A 17,101-nucleotide genomic window follows, 5' to 3' on the forward strand; every position below is an offset into this window, starting at 1 on the left:
TCAAGAGCTGCACTAAAAGCCTTTAAACATTGATGGTATACGAATGGACATAATCCATTAGGAACGTCTGCATCAGCTGGAATAAGAGCAGTTCAAGGGTGTATTATTGCAGTAGAGCTTGCGCAAGATAAGTTCCTGGTGTGTTGCAGCCACTGCCACAAACACGTTTTTTATTTTTAAATGTAATTTCTCTGTGTTTGATCATTTATAGGTACAGTATTTGGTAGAGAAGGGTGCAGTGATTGAACATGTTGACAATAGTGGGATGCGCCCACTGGACAGAGCAATTGGATGTCGAAATACATCAGTGGTGGTCACACTGCTTCGAAAAGGAGCCAAATTAGGTTAGTGGAAAATAACTTGTACTGGCCAAATAGAATGGTTTTATTTGGGAAGAAAACAATTGCTGACTGTTAAACCACCATATTAAAAGTCCCATTGTATCCTAATAATATATAAATTCATTTTATAGTGCTAATAAAAATGCCCATCTAAAAACATTGACATTTTCCAGCAAAACTGGTTTTTATTTAAAATTGTAGTAATTTAAGCTTACTTAGAAATGTTGAAATATTAACAGCCATAGTGTAGACAGAATATTTTTCTTTTGCACTTGTTTATAGCTCACCTTTCAATATACAAATCCTTCCATGTTATGTAAAAAAACCAATATGTATTTATTTATTTTCTAAATTTTATGCACTACTTGATTGTTAAAAAAACCTAACAGTGGTTTATAAAAATAAGACAATAAAATGATCAGTAAAATAGTTAAAAGCAACTATTTAAAACATTAAAAAAAATTAAAATCTCCAATAAACTAAAAACACAAATCAACCTTCTACATATCTGGGTAGGCTTGTCTAAACAAAAATATTTCTAGCAGGCACCATAAAGAGTATAGTGAAGGTACCTGCCTGGCATCAGTAGGCAGGGAGTTCCAAAGTTTAGGTGCTGCCACAATAAATACTGATTTATATTTAAGTGACACCGTTACAGAAGAGAAATTCAGTCCAAATCATTAACTATCTGGTTGTTCACAGCTAAATTTCATTTGAAGAGTCCAGTATAACATTAAATGCTAACCCTTCTTATTCCAGGAAATGCAGCATGGGCCATGGCTACTTCGAAACCTGATATTTTGATTATCCTACTACAAAAGCTAATTGAAGAAGGAAACATGATGTACAAAGTAAGTGGCAGATACCAGTGGTTCAGGTGCCAAACTACTCTTGCAGTACAGTTCCATGCATGCTTACTTAAATGTTGGGATGGTAATTACTCCTATGTAAGTGTGCTTATGATTGTAATCTTGGGCAAATGATAATTTGTATTTGTAAATCATACTGAATGTAGGAGAAGGCAGGGTATAAAGAAAGAAAACAAACTTTCATGTGTAAGTAGTACAGAGTTGCTTACTGTAATGGTTGTTCAAGTACAGTGGAACCTCGGGTCACAGAATCCACTAACCCAGAAATAATACCTCGGGTTAAGAACTTTGCTTCAGGATGAGAACAGAAATTGTGCTCCGGCGGTGCGGTGGCAGCAGGAGGCCCCATTAGCTAAAGTGGTGCTTCAGGTTAAGAACAGTTTCAGGTTAAGAGCGGACCTCCAGAACGAATTAAGTACTTAACCTGAGGTACCACTGTAGTGGTGTCTGCAGTGATACATCTGCAATTGTTCAGGTGCACACCACAGAACATAATGTTCTAGACTATAATAATAAGAAAGGGAATACTGTATGCTATCTCTGACCCTTCCTCTCAGGTTTAGCTCTTGTTACCAGTTCCTGTCCATACACACATGAACCCCCTGCCTGCCTTCCCGGGGGCTTTTAAATCGCCCCGGGACTGTCCCGGGGCGATTTAAAAGCCTCCGGACGGCTTTTGAAGGCAGGCGTGGGGGAGCAAGGCGGGCGGGGGGCAAAAGTCTTTGCTCCCCCCGCCTGCCTTCAAAAGCCATCCGGGATAGCGGGAAGCGCTTCCCTGCTATCCCTGACTGCTTTTAAAATGTGGGGAGCAAAGCCTTTCGGCCCCCGCCGGCCTTCCTGGACCTCTTCTGAAGGCCGGAGGGGGGGGGGGAAAGGCTTTGCTCCCCACCGCTAGCATTTAAAAGAGGTCCCCGGAGATTTCCTTATGGGCTTTCTTCTTGCGAAGCAAGCCCATAGGGAAATTCGTTTTGCGAAGCGCCTCCAAAACGGAAAACCCTTTCGTCTAGCGGGTTTTTCGTCTTGCGATGCGTTCGTCTTGCGAGGCACCACTGTATTATCTTACTGGGATATTGCACATTAGGGGATTGTGTATTACTGCTATTTAACAGTAATGTGCAAGACAGGACACTGTCTAAACTGTAAAGAAATAAACTTGTGGCATGAGGTAAATTGCATGAGAAGTCCAGAACACTATGTTAGTGTCTTCTGCAATAATACATTTACCTATATCCCTCATGGTCTATATATGTGATGTGGCAAACCTTCGCTTACACAGAGTCAGGCACTAGGCTTTATTATTGACTAGTAAACAATTATACAATTAGTATCCAGGATATACATTCCACACCAAGTCCCCAGTTCAAGAAACTGTTATGCATTGTATATGCTATGGCAGGAGGGGCAGGTCCTATTGGCAAAAGAAGAGCCGGATCTAACATAGGGAAATTGCTGAATAAAATGTTGCTCTTCTTTTTTAAAAAAACCATGAAATCCAACATTCAAATTTGTTAATCTTCTCACCAGCGGCATCTGTTAACAAGTCAGTTTATTTTTCATTTGAAAGCAACATTTAAGAATCAAATTGTCACACTTCTATGCTCTTCACCCTGCAGAAAGGGAAGATGAAAGAGGCAGCACAGCGGTACCAGTATGCCTTACGGAAGTTTCCTCGAGAGAGTTTTGGAGAAGAAATGAAAGCTTTCAATGAGCTCAGAGTTTCCTTATATCTAAATCTCTCAAGGTGCCGCAGAAAAACAAATGTAAGTTATTTTGTCCAAGTTTTAATGCATTGTGACTGAATACATGGAGATTGTAGGAAAAATTGATGATACCAATTTTAGGTGAATAGATCTGCTAAAGAGTGCTTGTGTAGCTTTTCAGTCAGTGTGTGCTATCATGGCAACTTTTTAAAAAAGTGATGTGAATAAGCAATATTAATACTACACATCATCAAAACATGTCAGCAGTACAAATTACAAGAGCAGTTAGCAGAAATTTGATTAGGATGATACCATGAGGATTCTTGCCCAGTGCAAAAGTGAAATGGCCAGGCAGTTCCTCTGCACTGTAATGTTTCATTGCAGTAATTTTTTAATTGAAACTGTTTTATGGTTATTCCGGCAGGATTTTGGCATGGCAGAGGAGTTTGCTACCAAGGCACTTGATCTCAAACCCACATCCTATGAAGCGTATTATGCTAGAGCAAGAGCCAAGAGGAACAGCAGGTACCAACAGTTGCTATGCAGCAACAGTTTATTATATTTGCATAATCAATATGTTTATACCGTATTTTTCGCACCATAGGACGCACTTTTTCCCCTCCAAAAATGAAGGGGAAATGTGTGTGCGTCCTATGGTGCGAATGCAGGCTTTCGCTGAAGCCTGGAGAGCGAGAGGGGTCGGTGCGCACTGACCCCTCTCGCTCTCCAGGCTTCAGGAGAGCCCCACCGCCAGCCCCACAAGCTCAGGGGACAGCGGGGAGGCGGAACACCGCCATCCCGCTGTCCCCCAACTTGGTTAGAAGGCTGGCGGGGGGAGAAGCCTGCTCCTCCCCGTCGCCAGCCCCACAAACTCGGGAGACAGCGGGAGAGGCGCAGCGCGCCATCCCGCTGTCCCCCGACTTGGCTAGAAGGCTGGCGGGGGGGGGGAGAAGCCGGCTCCTCCCCGTCACCAGCCCCGCAAACTTGGGGGACAGCAGGATAGGCGCAGCGCGCCCTTCCCGCTTTCCCCGACTTGGCTAGAAGGCTGTCGGGGGGGAGAAGCCTGCTCCTCCCCGTCGCCAGCCCCGCAAACTCGGGAGAAGCGGGAGAGGCGCAGCGCGCCATCCCGCTGTCCCCCGACTTGGCTAGAAGGTTGGCGGGGGGGAGAAGCCTGCTCCTCCTCGTCGCCAGCCCCGCAAACTCGGGGGACAGCGCTGGGCTCCCGCTGCTTGCGGAGAGTTGCCTGCATGCTGAAGCCTGTGCGCGCTGAGCTCAGCGCGTCCAGGCTTCGCGGACCTCTCCGCAAGCAGCAGGAGCGCTCCCACGGCTTGCGGAGACTTGCCTGTTTGGGGGCTGGGGTCGGGGGAAGCTCGAGCTTCCCCCGTCCCAGCCCCGCGCCTGGGGGGGAAATAATTCCCCCCCTTTATTTACCCCCAAAAAAACTGGGTGCGCCCTATGGTCCGGTGCGCCCTATGGTGCGAATAATACGGTATCTATGGTAATGGAAACTGCAGTCTTGTGGGATACCAGGAAAGGGTTTGCAGTTGTAGGACAAATATTGATATTTATTAAATTATTATCTCTGTTGGGGAGAGGGGTAACTTCACAATTACCTAAACACTAATTTTGGAGAGAATGGGGGGCAGGAATAGGATAATTTTGTACAAGGTGGTGGTTTTGGGTGAAAATGCCACAAACAAGTATCATTCCACAAGAGCAGAACAGGGAACAATTACTGTGACCAGCACTTTGTCCATGGTGTTCAGCTTAAATTCAATTCCTTCCCCTCGCATCAGATTGCTTGCAAGTGTGCTAAAAAAGAGGAAAGGGAGCAGTCGTTCTGCTAGGGCCATGAAGTAACCACGTTTAGTTCTGCTAAAAACAGTTTTTGCATTTTTGTCATCTATACTACTTTCCCCCAAAGGTAATCTTTTATAGAAAAAAAAATGTGTTTGGTTCCTCCCCAACTCCTTAGGCAATTTCATGCAGCCCTTGGTGACTTGCGAGAAGCCATAAAGTTGTGCCCTGGAAACCAAGAAATAAAGAGGCTTCTAGCTCGAGTTGAAGAAGAGTGCAAACAACTCCAGAGAACACAGCAACAAAAGCAGCAGTGTCCTCTGCCAGCCCAACCGAGCAATGACTCTGACAATGAGGGGGAAGCTCTTGTTCAGGATCACTTCAGTCTGGAAGAGATAGAAGAGGAGGAACTTTTGCACGAAGACGAGCCTGGTACGTCTGGGCAGAGGCTGCCACTTACCCAGGCTAATACATCAAGCAGCAGAAATGCTCAGGAAGGCAGCCAGCAGAAATTTAGACCCATATCCCCTCCAAACAGAGGAGGCAGTAAATTCCTGAAAGAGCCTGGCTTAACTATGCAGCCCACAAAACAAGCACAGATAGTAAAAACCAACCAGCACCTGAATTCCGTCCAGTCTGTGGCAAGAACTGGATCTAGTCAGTCCAGCACAAAGACTCAGCCTCTTCAATACCTTCCTCCAAGCCCTGTGACCTCCAGGCACCTCACAAATCCAAGCTACAATAAAAGCCAGCATTTGGATGGGACAAGTACACTATCAGGAAATATCATCACGGGCAACAACAGCTCAGCAGTATTCAGTGAAAGACCGACAGTAGTCCAGGTTCCCTACTTGCAGCATAGTGATAAAGGATCACCTCATTCCTTCCTGAGTAAGTCCAAAACGCATGAGAGGCTAGCTGTCCACACACCTGCAAACATCGAAAACATAGGTCCATTACAATCTCAAGGAACTGGTGAGTTAAGGCAGCAAAACCCTATCTGTCCTGGTCTGCTTTCTGTTAGCATGGTAGCTTCCAGCTCAACAAGCAGCCTGTCCTCAAGCAGCAGCTTCTGCGAGAGTATAAAAGGGCAAAGTCCAGATATTCGGCTCAAGGAAAGCAAAGGTAGTCAATGTCAGAGTGGAACAGCAGAACATAGGCCTCGGAATACCCCCTTCATGGGTATTATGGATAAAACTGTGCGGTTCCAGCAGCAGCAGCAACAGCAGCAGCAGCAAATGAACCTATCAAATCGCAGTTGGCATGGCCAAGCTGCAGAAGGGTTCCTGAAAAGTGCTGGAACGACACTGACTTTGAGCTGTGAGCAGTTCTCTGCCAAACATGCAGGCAGCTATGGCAATCCTGCAGCTTGCTCTTCAATACCAGGAGAGAGTATCCAGAACGGAACTCAGCCTAAAGAACTAGAGGAACTACAGTGCCAAGCATCTGCCTGCTCACAAGATAGCAGGATAGGTAAGCCTGTGGCTCATTTGTACCAGGAAGTTCTCTCTAAACAGCACACTCAGCTTAATAAAGACATTCATTTGAGTCACGTGACTTCTACAAAGCCAAAGCGATCTTTCGTAGAATCTAATGTCTGAATAATGCTAGCCATTTTATTACAAACTAATAATAGTGATGAACCATCTCCCTGGTTGTTAAAGTTAGTGCATAGTAGCATATAAGTTACTGATATTAATCACTAATATTTTACAGGGTGCATAACAGAAACCAGATCATCCAGCCACTTCTTTAACGCTAAGATTGTCCACAGCATGCCTGGGACTATTAATCAAGAGATGAGTGGCCACCATAGAGTTAAGAAGCTATTTGTTTATGTAGGAGGATATGTTTTTTCTAAGAGAGGATTTAAACAGTCTTGCCTGCTTAACTAGACTGGTCAGTAAATCAAGCTGAGTCCTTTTGAGAAAGGCAAATACAATTATTTTGTACAGCCATGTATATCTGTTACTGCTTGAAATGAATTAATTCCTGCAAGGTGGTGGGATCCACAGAACATCCAAATCTGTCCATGAATGTTCTTTATCAGGAAGATTTAGTAGTAGTATTCCAGTTTCATAAGGATTCAGGTGTAAACCTATCACCTCTGTGCAAATCATTCAGCAGCCAATGTGCAACTGAGGTTGACTTTCATTACTGTAATTTAGGAGGTAAATTACAGGATATTTTGCATGAATTTTGTCCAACATCCTGGTTATTGCACTGAGTATATAATGACATGTTAACAACATATAACAGCACTTTACATAGTTTATTCAAACACCTTTTGAGGTGCTATGTCAGTACAAGATGGAGGATAAAGAGGAATACAAGCTTTGCTAGCGTTTTTACAAAACACTCAACAAATGTCTGAGGAGTATAGCATGTGCATTTACTTTATAGGAACGACATCTAATACTTTCCTCAGTGTTTCACAGTGGAAAAGCTTTCTTTTCAATTTCAAGGATGTTTTCAAGATGGGTAGTTTGTAAGGACATTCCTGTGAGGTTGGAGTTATACAAGCTTGGAGTATTCTGTTGCCCTTTAACAGTGAGTTCCATGTGTACAGTATGTAGGTACATTATAACAGCATTCTTGTGTGATTTTTTTAAAAAACTCGCAATTTAAAAAATGAATTGTTATTCTCTACTCTAGCTTATTTATTGTTTATCTTGGTATTTGTACAATCTTATTTTATTCTCTTGTTCTGTAGATCTATTTTTTGCACAGCTACTGTATTTTCCCATATGAAATAAAAGACTATTAATATAATTTCTGGTTGGGTAGTATACATACCCTTTCACTGATCTACCTTCTCCAGGTGTTGTGCCAGTCAGTCATCACTAATGCAACTTTAATAAGGTAGGAAACCACCTGGCCCTCCAAATGTTCCATCATCCACAGTCAGCATGGCTAACGGTCAAGGATCATGGGAGTTGGAGTACAACAGCATCTGAAGACCTATAGTACACCCTTATTCTATATGGTACCTCTCTGCACCAAAGGTATATCATAAAAAGTTATTGACATGTCCAAATACTACTGTCAACAGTGCTGGCTCTCCAGAAGTCCTCACTCAGGTAGCTACTGCATACACATGGCTGCATCTCCAAGCCCCTTGGAGTATTTATGAACATCAGAATTGTAGAAAATAGCACTGAAGATGATGTGCTTATTTAATTAGCCTTAGTTTGAGAAGTTTGCCATTTAGTTCTTGGACCATGCTTCACTGAATATAATAGTCAACTGCTAATTAAGAAAGCATGATGTCAATGTTGGCTCCTAGCCAAAATGATCCTGCCATTCACTGCTGACCAGTACCCATGCCACATCTAATCAGGGCATGCAAACTCTTCAGCCTTTTCATCCTTTATACTAAGCCCTACAGTGCTCAGTATACTTAGCTGCATGCTCCAAAATTAAACTTTTGTTGACAAAGTTCTTTACATATTTTTAAATGATATAGACAAGAGCCTATGAAAGGTCATTTAAAAAAATGATTTCTTCCAATAATTCTCATTAGGCCCCAAAATGAAATACTTAATTGTTGCAGCTGTATAATTTCTAAATTATATTTATTATTGAACATAATCCAGCATATGCTTGGCTCTCCTACTGAAATTAATGGGACACACAATGCTGTGGATTTGGATGTCCCACATGCATGTCATTAACTATCAATGGAAGTTACTAGATAACTATATAAAATTTCAACTTTAACTTGATTGTGCTTAACATGATTTATACTTGCACCTTTAAGTTATGTTTTTTATGTTAGGTAGCAATTTGAATTCTCATCAGATTAAATCAAGGGGCTGAATTTATACAGAGGTACAGTGAGAGGCCACGGCACAAAGATGTTTGCTGTTGTATTCACCTACCTTCAGCTTCATTCCCACTTAGAACAATCATACTGTTTAGGGAGACTGTTTTTCATTATATTTTGGCTGAGTTTCCAACCAGCGATTGATAGCCATTTTCAAAGTTCTGTTTGGGGTAAGTATAAGTCTCTGAAGAGGGAGATTTGTCATGGGACTGGAATGCCTTTTTTCACTGATCCACTTTTCCATTGCTTCCTTCTCATAGGAATAGCCATCTGAAAAGAGAATTACAAACTTTACTGGAAAAGGGTATATGCATGCATGCCCAACAAAAAAACCTTAAAGACATTCTAAAAAATTGCCTTGGCAGAATACAAAGTTAAAAGGCCGATATATAATTGAGCTGGGCAAGGTTGGTGCCCAAAACCTTGGAGAGCTACTGCCAGTTGCAGAAAACTGGAGAAAATCCTTTTGCCTTTTCAGCACAAGGGCTGCATTACAATTTGGCTCACCATTCAGGGACTGCATGCCTGCAGTAGCCAGGGCCAACCCTCACATGCATCCACACTCTTGCCTCTCCTCATGCAGGAATTAAGCTTGAAAAAAGTTCTGATGCTTTTTTAAAAAAGTGTAAGTACCAGTGGTAGTGCATATGGAGGGAAGCTTCAATCCTCACATAGCAATTAGGCTTTCAGTGGAAGGCTTTCTTCCAAGTCAATTGCTGCACAGGAAGGGGGTTAGCAGTATTGGAGAACATAAGGAAGGCAAGAGATGATCTTCCCCCAGCTACAGCCCCCAGCAACAGGCCTTACAAAGCTTCCATTCACACCCACAGAGGTTTTGAAAAATCAAATCTTAATTACTGCAGGGAAAGAGCTAACAGGGAAGCCCTGGAGGCTGATAATTCTCCACCTCTGCAATAGAGTATCCTGGGCTAGTTGGAGCCTGTGGTTGTTACTGTATGAACATTCGAAGCTATTTCGTGCAGTGAAAACGACACTTGGGTCTATCTGCTTGAACATACAGTAAATGAGATTGCCAATATTCTACCCTCCAGATTGTTGAGCTTTTTTGGTGGGTGTGTGGGGGGGTGATCAAACTGGATCACACAATCGACCAAGAACAGCATCAGACAGCATGACCAATCACCAGGGATGATGATGGAAGCTGTAGTTCCCAGCATTGGGAGGGAACAATGGCTTTTGTAAACAATGTAAGCATGAATACAGAACTCCCTCACCGTATTTCCAACAATAGGCAGAGGCACACTTGAAATCACCACAGCATGTACATTCAATATGGCAATGGAGCTCTTTGCAACTCCGATGTTTTTTACAAATACTTCTCCAAGTCACAATTCTTGTAAAGTGGACCCCACTCCTTATTCTTGCCCCCTTTCTATTGTCTCAACTACAGTGGTACCTCGGGTTACAGACGCTTCAAGTTACAGACTCCGCTAACCCAGAAATAGTACCTCAGGTTAAGAACTTTGCTTCAGGATGAGAACAGAAATTGTGCTCTGGCGGTGCAGCGGCAGCGGGAGGCCCCATTAGCTAAAGAACAGTTTCAGGTTAAGAGCAGACCTCCAGAACAAATTAAGTTCTTAACCTGAGGTACCACTGTATAGGTAAAATTTAGATTTTTCTTTTCATTTTGCATATGAGACACTATACTGCAAAGCGATATGAATGCTATTTTATAAGATCAATAACTAGATACATTTACACCCATAGTTTATGTTGCCAGAACCATGATTGCAATTGCACTCCTCATAGGGGTTACAATTAAAATAAAAAGATAAGACTGAACCACTGTTTTCTGTTGGTAGAGAAAAACATTCTCCCACCAACCTTCTCCAAACATTTGCTGAATGAAAGCTGGGATTCTATGCACATCTATTATATTACTTATTTTAATATGAGCTTTAAAATTGGTTTCCCAAAGTTCATCACAAAGCTGTCAAAAGAATCATCAGAGCTGCTATGCTAGGTCCCTTGTGCCCATTGCCTTTCATGTATAAAACAGAAGCACTGAAACAGTGACGTGACTAGGCAGTAAATTGCCATTGACAATCTGCATTTTAATAGCCCTCATTCAATACTGATGCTTGTTTTTTTAAAAAAATGTGTGCATTGCCATTTTATTGTAAAAACCATTGTTTACTTCTGCTTAAGTCGCATACACTTTCCCCAGAAGCATGAACATAGTTTTATTTGGACATTCGCTGAGCACTCATTAAAAATGTGTGTTGGTTGCCTTTACCTCTTCCTTTTTGAAATAAGAGGAAGAAATGAATCACAATATTTGCATTTAGCACTTTTCAACATAAGATTGATATCAAAGTGAGAAAAAGTAAGAGGCACTAAAATATTAACCAAACATTTACTGTAATATCTAATGCATTTTTTGACAGTGAGTACTTCCCATTGTGTGAGAAATGAAAGGTGACAACGGGGAAAGCAGGCGTGTATGGAAGAGTTCACATCTATGCTTTCAAACAGTAGCAGCCTGCTTCACTTCTATACCTTTATTTCCCACAACTACTTTTTTTTTGGGGGGGGGAGGGCAACAAAACTATTGCCACTGTTCTTCTTTGCTTTGTTTGTAGCTGAGAGCAAAGTGACAATTCATAAAACATTGCAAGATACCATGAAATATACTGCTCTGAAGCACTTACAGTAGCTAATTTTGCTCCCCAGAAGTAGCTACGACCTGAAGCGTCTGTAACTTGAGGTACCACTGTATATTACCAACCTCCTCTTTCAGCCATCGAGATCTAAAGGTAAATGTACCCCTGCCCGTACGGGCCAGTCGTGTCCGACTCTAGGGTTGTGCGCTCATCTCACTTAAGAGGCCGGGAGCCAGCGCTGTCTGCAGACACTTCCGGGTCACGTGGCCAGCGTGATGAAGCTGCTCTGGCGAGCCGGCACCAGCGCAGCACACGGAAACGCCGTTTACCTTCCCGCTATAAAGCGGTACCTATTTATTTACTTGTACTTAGGGGTGCTTTCGAACTGCTAGGTCCCAGGAGCTGGGACCAAAGACGGGAGTTCACCCCGCCGCGGGAATTCAAACCGCCGACCATACGATCGGCAAGGCCTAGGCACTGAGGTTTTACCCACAGCGCCACTCGCGTCCCGCATATCGAGATCTACCAGTGATCAAATCGCAACCTTACAGCAGCACAAGAATAATCAAGCATATGCACTCACTATAGTGCAATTCTCTATAGGTCGACTCAGAAGCAAGTCCAATTGGGTTCAGTAACACTCCAAAGCAAGTGGATATGGGAATGCAGCTGAAGTTTGTGAACTAGACTTTGTAACAGAAGAGTAAATGTCTTATTTTCTGTCCCATTATTCCCAAATATCATTATATGATGGCCATTCAAATAAGAGCAATTGCGTTCTGTAGGGACTTGTGCTGGCACTTAGAAAATTTGAGCACATTATTCCTTTTTTTCAATTTCACATGCAGCTCTATTGTTTTGTTACTATAAACTTCACAGCAATGAATTCTCTGAAACATTTTAAGATACGCCTTGTTGCATATCATCATAAATGTTTAGATGCAAAACTAAAACCCAGCCTCTGGATAACTCATTGGGGCTGCCATTTTGTCTGGAAAGTAGATGGCAAAAACAGACAAAATGGCAGTGTCCCTGTGACATGTCTGTATCCAGCAAGCTGTTGACCATCTGAATAACTCCACTAGACTGTGTAGATAAAACGGCATTCTTGGGCACAGGGACTATGCAAAGCCATAAAGAGCCTGCATGCAAGACTTTGCTGTATTTACCAGAGGAAAGGTTTCCCTTGCTGTTTGGGGCAATGCTATAAAAATATTGAGCACTAAAAGTTTCCTGAGTAGTTTTATATAATAAAGATAAATTATTAATACCTGAGCCTTTTTATCTGAACTGAAATAATAAAAACATATAAATCACTTTCATCACACCTACCTGCAGCAATGACTGGCTCTCTCATAAGCTCCCTTGTTATGGGACATAGGAATTCATCAGGGATACCCAAACAGGCAGTTTTCATTTCAGTTCTCAGCTCCTCAATGTTACGCAATACTTTACTGCGAAGACCTAGCGATTCTGGAAAGGAATTCACAATAATGGCCACTTCAGAGACTTCTTGGTGCCACAATCAAACTTGAAAATGCTTATCTTATGCATATATTGCATAACTTTTCGTCCCCTGGATCATTTTAAAATCACTGGTGAACAATTTAATTATTTTTCTGCCTGTCATACCAAATTGTAATGCACTGTGCTAGATGCTGTATGCTTTTAATTGTATTTTATTGTATTACAATTCAAATTGTAAGTGTTGTTTCCACAAATGCCATTGAGCACTTCTGGTATAAGTTCATCTCTTCTTTTTCTGTAACACTAAAAATGTCTAAATGTACCAATTGTGATACCTGGGCACACATTGCCCCTTCAAACATTATGGTATATTAGAAGAATAGCCCAAATGCTGCTATTGTATAGTCTTTAAAGATGTCCTGAGACTACGGAGTGAGGATAGGGTAGGGGTAGGCTGGAGTTCTCTTTTTCTGTCATTCTCTGATGCACCTAATGTTCCCATAAATTACTGTATTTTTCGCTCCATTAGACACATATTTTTCCTCCTAAAAAGTAAGGGGAAATGTCTGTGCGTCTTATGGAGCGAATGCACTGGACGGCAGAGGGATCCCTCGGCTGCCACTACAGTAGTGAGCTGAGGGATGCCTCCACAGCCAGAGCCATGGCTCCCATCTGTCGCTTTAAAGCGAGAGCTGTGCAGAGCCTGTCAGCGGCTCTTGCTCTGCTGGCTTCACAGTGAGGCGGGAGGAGGGACGGAAGGGGCTCTGCGCAGCTCTCGCTCTTGCTCTGCTGGCTTCACAGCAAAGCTGTAAAGCAAGCAAAGCACCTGTCTTGGTGTCGCCTCCTCCTTGCTCCAGAGTCACCGCGCTTTACAGCGAGGCAGGAGGAGGGATGGGCAAGCAAAGTGAGAGCTGCGCAAAGCGGGAGAGAAGCCATGTAAGCAGCTCTTGCTTTGCTTGCTTTAAAGCAATAAAAGTGAGAGCCGCTTACACGCTCTGCACAGAATTCCCCCCCCCCCTCTTGCTTTCCTCTAAAAACTAGGTGTGTCTTATGGTCAGGTGCGTCTTATGGAGCGAAAAATGCGGTAATTGTAGGGGAATAATGTAACTGCAAAGACTAAAAGGCTACTTGCAGATGGGAAAATAAGACACCCCCCCAGCAGATTTATTGCTGAAATATTGTAAGAGTGACTGTAGATACTGCAGCAGCATAACACTATTTTCAACCAATATCATCCAGTGAAGAACCTGACAGGAAAGCCTTTTAAATCACATTGCAGTCAACTTCGGCAGTATAAAGGTATTCAAGCAAATAAAAAACAAGCCCGTTTCAAAGTTGTCATTACAACTCATTAGCAATGCTCAGAATTCAGTCAGCAAACCATTAACAAACTCCCAAACTGCTTAGATGCCCCACCACAATCATTATTATTTGAACCTTTTGTTACTTTCTATGTGGATTCTCCTTCACATGTGCAAAAGAAGAGCAGCTGGACTCATTAACTATGTTTGTACAGGAATGATATTCTAGTGATGTTTTAGAAAGAAAGAAAGAAAATAACAGGTAGAAGGAGGTAGAGATAGTGGCTGGTGGGTGTATTAGCATACCTTTCCTTAATTCTAATGTGTAACCACATTGAATTTCAATGAATGTGAAAATCCTGTACTTTATTTCCATGGCCTTTGCTGTCCTAATTTAACTAATGTTTATGTAGTTACATGGCAATTAGCTTAGAAGAGAGGCTGGTTCTATTTGCATGGTAATAAAAAATTGTTCCAAAGAAGTGTCAAAAACAATCAAACAGACTAATGAAATGCTATGTAAACCATCAGCTGGTCACCAATTCAATTAAAAAAGAAGAAACTAATGTAACAGGACGAGCCTAGCCAAACATGTAGAAGTTACACATGTTTTATCTCTATATGCTGTTGATTTTAATATTCTTTTGAACATCTTTAGAATTCTTGTTAAATAGTTTAAAACAGATACGTAATGCTTAATATTTTTGTAAACCACTTAGAGGTTTTCTTACAAGCGGTATATACTTTTTCTTATAAATAAAGTTAACTAAGCTAATATGGTCACCTTCTAGGCAGGTTAGACTACACGTGAATTTTAGCTTTTAGTTTCTCCACAGCATTTTGTCATTAGATGAGCTCAGGGAGCACCTGAGACAACAGCATGTGTCCTGTTCTACCATGAAGCCGGGAGGCAGCTGGTCTGCACAACTCTGCTAATTTCCAAACACCACTAGAGTCCACAAAGGAGACTGCCTAATGCTTATGGCTGTCTATATTATATTGTGGTTGTTGTTGTTTTGTAAACCACTTTGGAATCATTTATGTGGAAGGTGGCATATATGTGATTTAAAACAAATAATTTATGCTATAACAATAGCTTTTTCATGTGGGGTAGAACTTAAATAATCAGATACTTCATTAAGCATCTGGTTGGGCAGAACACCATTCCCAACACACACATATACATATGTGCCTATATCTGTATCTTCCTGTGATATATTCTATATTGTATTTATCACATTATGGGAAAGTCCATTAAGTAATATCTGCTATTGTCTTATTATGTTAATATTGTATGAATTATGGAGGAGAGTGAGTTCTGCTAACTAAAATATTTTAAATTTTGTTTACCCAGTACATCTCATAACTTGTCTCATTATGACATGCTCTGCCACATCTTCTATTATTTTCTTATTTGTAGCTTATAATTAGTTCTCAGTGGTGTCATTAAAAGTCCTAGTACTCAGGCAACAAGCTATTATGTTGATTTTTCCACAGTGGTAGTGTGTACGCTAGAGGTCAGCCCAGCTAGGGACTTCATCTTCAGTCTCACTGCTTTTAATTTTCATATAAGCCAACTATCAGCATTATCTTATTAGTTTCAACTGATAAGCTTGGAAACTTTTGGCCTCCTTGAATAAATAAATGCACACAGAAGCAATTCCTCTTCCACTTCTTAAAAAAAGTTTGATACAGCATGTAATTTTTTATGGGTTCCAACTTTTGGGTGACATACAGAAAGAAGGTAAGGATTAATAGTGAATTTTAAAGGCGAATGAGATCATTCACTCAAACAGCTTTGTGCTTCCCACTCAGGCAGTGGCTGTGCCACCACTACTAGGCAGAGGAAAAACCAGAGAGATAAGCAAGACCATTGAAAGGCTATATACACACATACATTTATAGCTCTGAAGAAAAGGGCACATCAGAACAGTCTAGTAACTTGTGTCACCACCCTCATGTTCATGGCACAGTAGAAGTGAAAGCAACTTGCAATCATATAGGCCCATCCCCTGTCCCATCTAGCTGTCCCTTGCTGGTTGGGGCCAAGGGAAGTTGTAGTCCAACAATATGTGGAGGACAGCAGGTTGAGGAAGGCTGTACCCTATGGCATAATTTTCCATGCATAATTTAATCTACTTCATAAAACTTAAAGAGTGGAAATCAAAGAACAGTTCTTAAAGTAGACTATGACAAAGGAACCCGATTCAAAACAAGTTATACAAGCAAGCAAAACAAATCATATGCTGCAGAGTAAGATGAAACGTACGGGCCACAAGACTGGAGAATGTTCCTTGAACACTCTAGAGACAAAAGGGTGTTTGAAACTACAGATCTAATACTACAAACATGCAGTCAGCTGTAGCTCACTGCTGCATATGCAAACCATGTTGAACTCAGTGTGTATATGAGGAATGGTCCTCAAAATATATATATCTTCCATTCAACTAAGATGAGTGGACAACTTTCTCCTCCCTCGTCAATAGCCATACTCCCTTGGTGGTAATCTGATGGGAGTCTGCATGATGGCAATGGGCAAGACCAAAGCTGAAAGTATGCAGGGTTGGAACCATAAAGGTGGGGCCATTCCTTTTCTACTACAGTGGTACCTCTAGTTACTAACTTAATTCGTTCCAGAGGTCCGTTCTTAACCTGAAACTGTTCTTAACTAGAGGTGTGCTTTCACTAAGGGAGCCTCTTGCTGCCGCTGTGCTGCCAGCACACGATTTTTGTTCTCATCCTGGGGCAAAGTTCTCAACTCAAGGTAACTCTTCCAGGTTAGCAGAGTTTGTAACCTGAGGCATTTGTAACTCGAGCTACCACTGTACCTCCTTTCCTCTCTTTCTGCTACCCCACCCTGCCTTGGTTTCTCCCATCACCACCCCACTCCTTGCCACTCACATGAAATTAGGGAAAGGGGGAAAAAATCCTAGTTCTTCAGACAATCTCACTTAGTAGTAGGCCATTTAAAGCAAAACTATTTATGTTGACTTGGAAAAAGAGAATAGAGGGAATGAACTCCTAGGTTCATGAAAAAGCTAAAAGCCTCCTGACTTTGAGCTCTGTACTCATTTATTTGAATCAGTTTCTAATACTACAGCCTGGATAAGGTCAGTTTATATGGTCATTTCAAGAACAACAGAGCCACCGGAAACCAGGCAACAACTGTTTTGTGC

The 17,101-nt window shown here is 41.9% G+C and overlaps 2 protein-coding genes across 7 annotated transcripts in view; one reads left to right on the forward strand and one right to left on the reverse strand.

Annotated features, from left to right (window-relative positions):
* The window catches only part of TANC1 (tetratricopeptide repeat, ankyrin repeat and coiled-coil containing 1), a 131,141-nt gene extending 122,696 nt beyond the window's left edge, over nucleotides 1-8,445 (forward strand). For both annotated transcript variants that reach the window (XM_081928398.1, XM_081928399.1), the window contains 5 exons: nucleotides 212-344; nucleotides 1,101-1,192; nucleotides 2,824-2,970; nucleotides 3,335-3,435; nucleotides 4,886-8,445. In XM_081928398.1, coding sequence (XP_081784524.1) covers nucleotides 212-344; nucleotides 1,101-1,192; nucleotides 2,824-2,970; nucleotides 3,335-3,435; nucleotides 4,886-6,308 — 1,896 coding nt within the window. In that variant the 3' untranslated portion in view covers nucleotides 6,309-8,445. The remainder of the gene's footprint in view (nucleotides 1-211; nucleotides 345-1,100; nucleotides 1,193-2,823; nucleotides 2,971-3,334; nucleotides 3,436-4,885) is intronic.
* Nucleotides 1-17,101, reverse strand: part of WDSUB1 (WD repeat, sterile alpha motif and U-box domain containing 1) — a 45,262-nt gene that overhangs the window by 8,171 nt on the left and 19,990 nt on the right. For all 5 annotated transcript variants that reach the window (XR_014172647.1, XM_081929248.1, XM_081929249.1 and 2 more), the window contains 2 exons: nucleotides 12,490-12,630; nucleotides 8,589-8,803 (listed from right to left, as the gene is read on the reverse strand). Coding sequence is in view for 4 of the 5 variants with exons in the window: in XM_081929248.1 (XP_081785374.1) it covers nucleotides 8,625-8,803; nucleotides 12,490-12,630 (320 nt within the window). In the remaining variant the exon portion in view is untranslated. The remainder of the gene's footprint in view (nucleotides 1-8,588; nucleotides 8,804-12,489; nucleotides 12,631-17,101) is intronic.

The sequence above is a fragment of the Podarcis melisellensis genome (assembly GCF_964234715.1).
Source record: "Podarcis melisellensis genome assembly, chromosome: 1".
Taxonomy (NCBI): Eukaryota; Metazoa; Chordata; class Lepidosauria; order Squamata; family Lacertidae; genus Podarcis; species Podarcis melisellensis.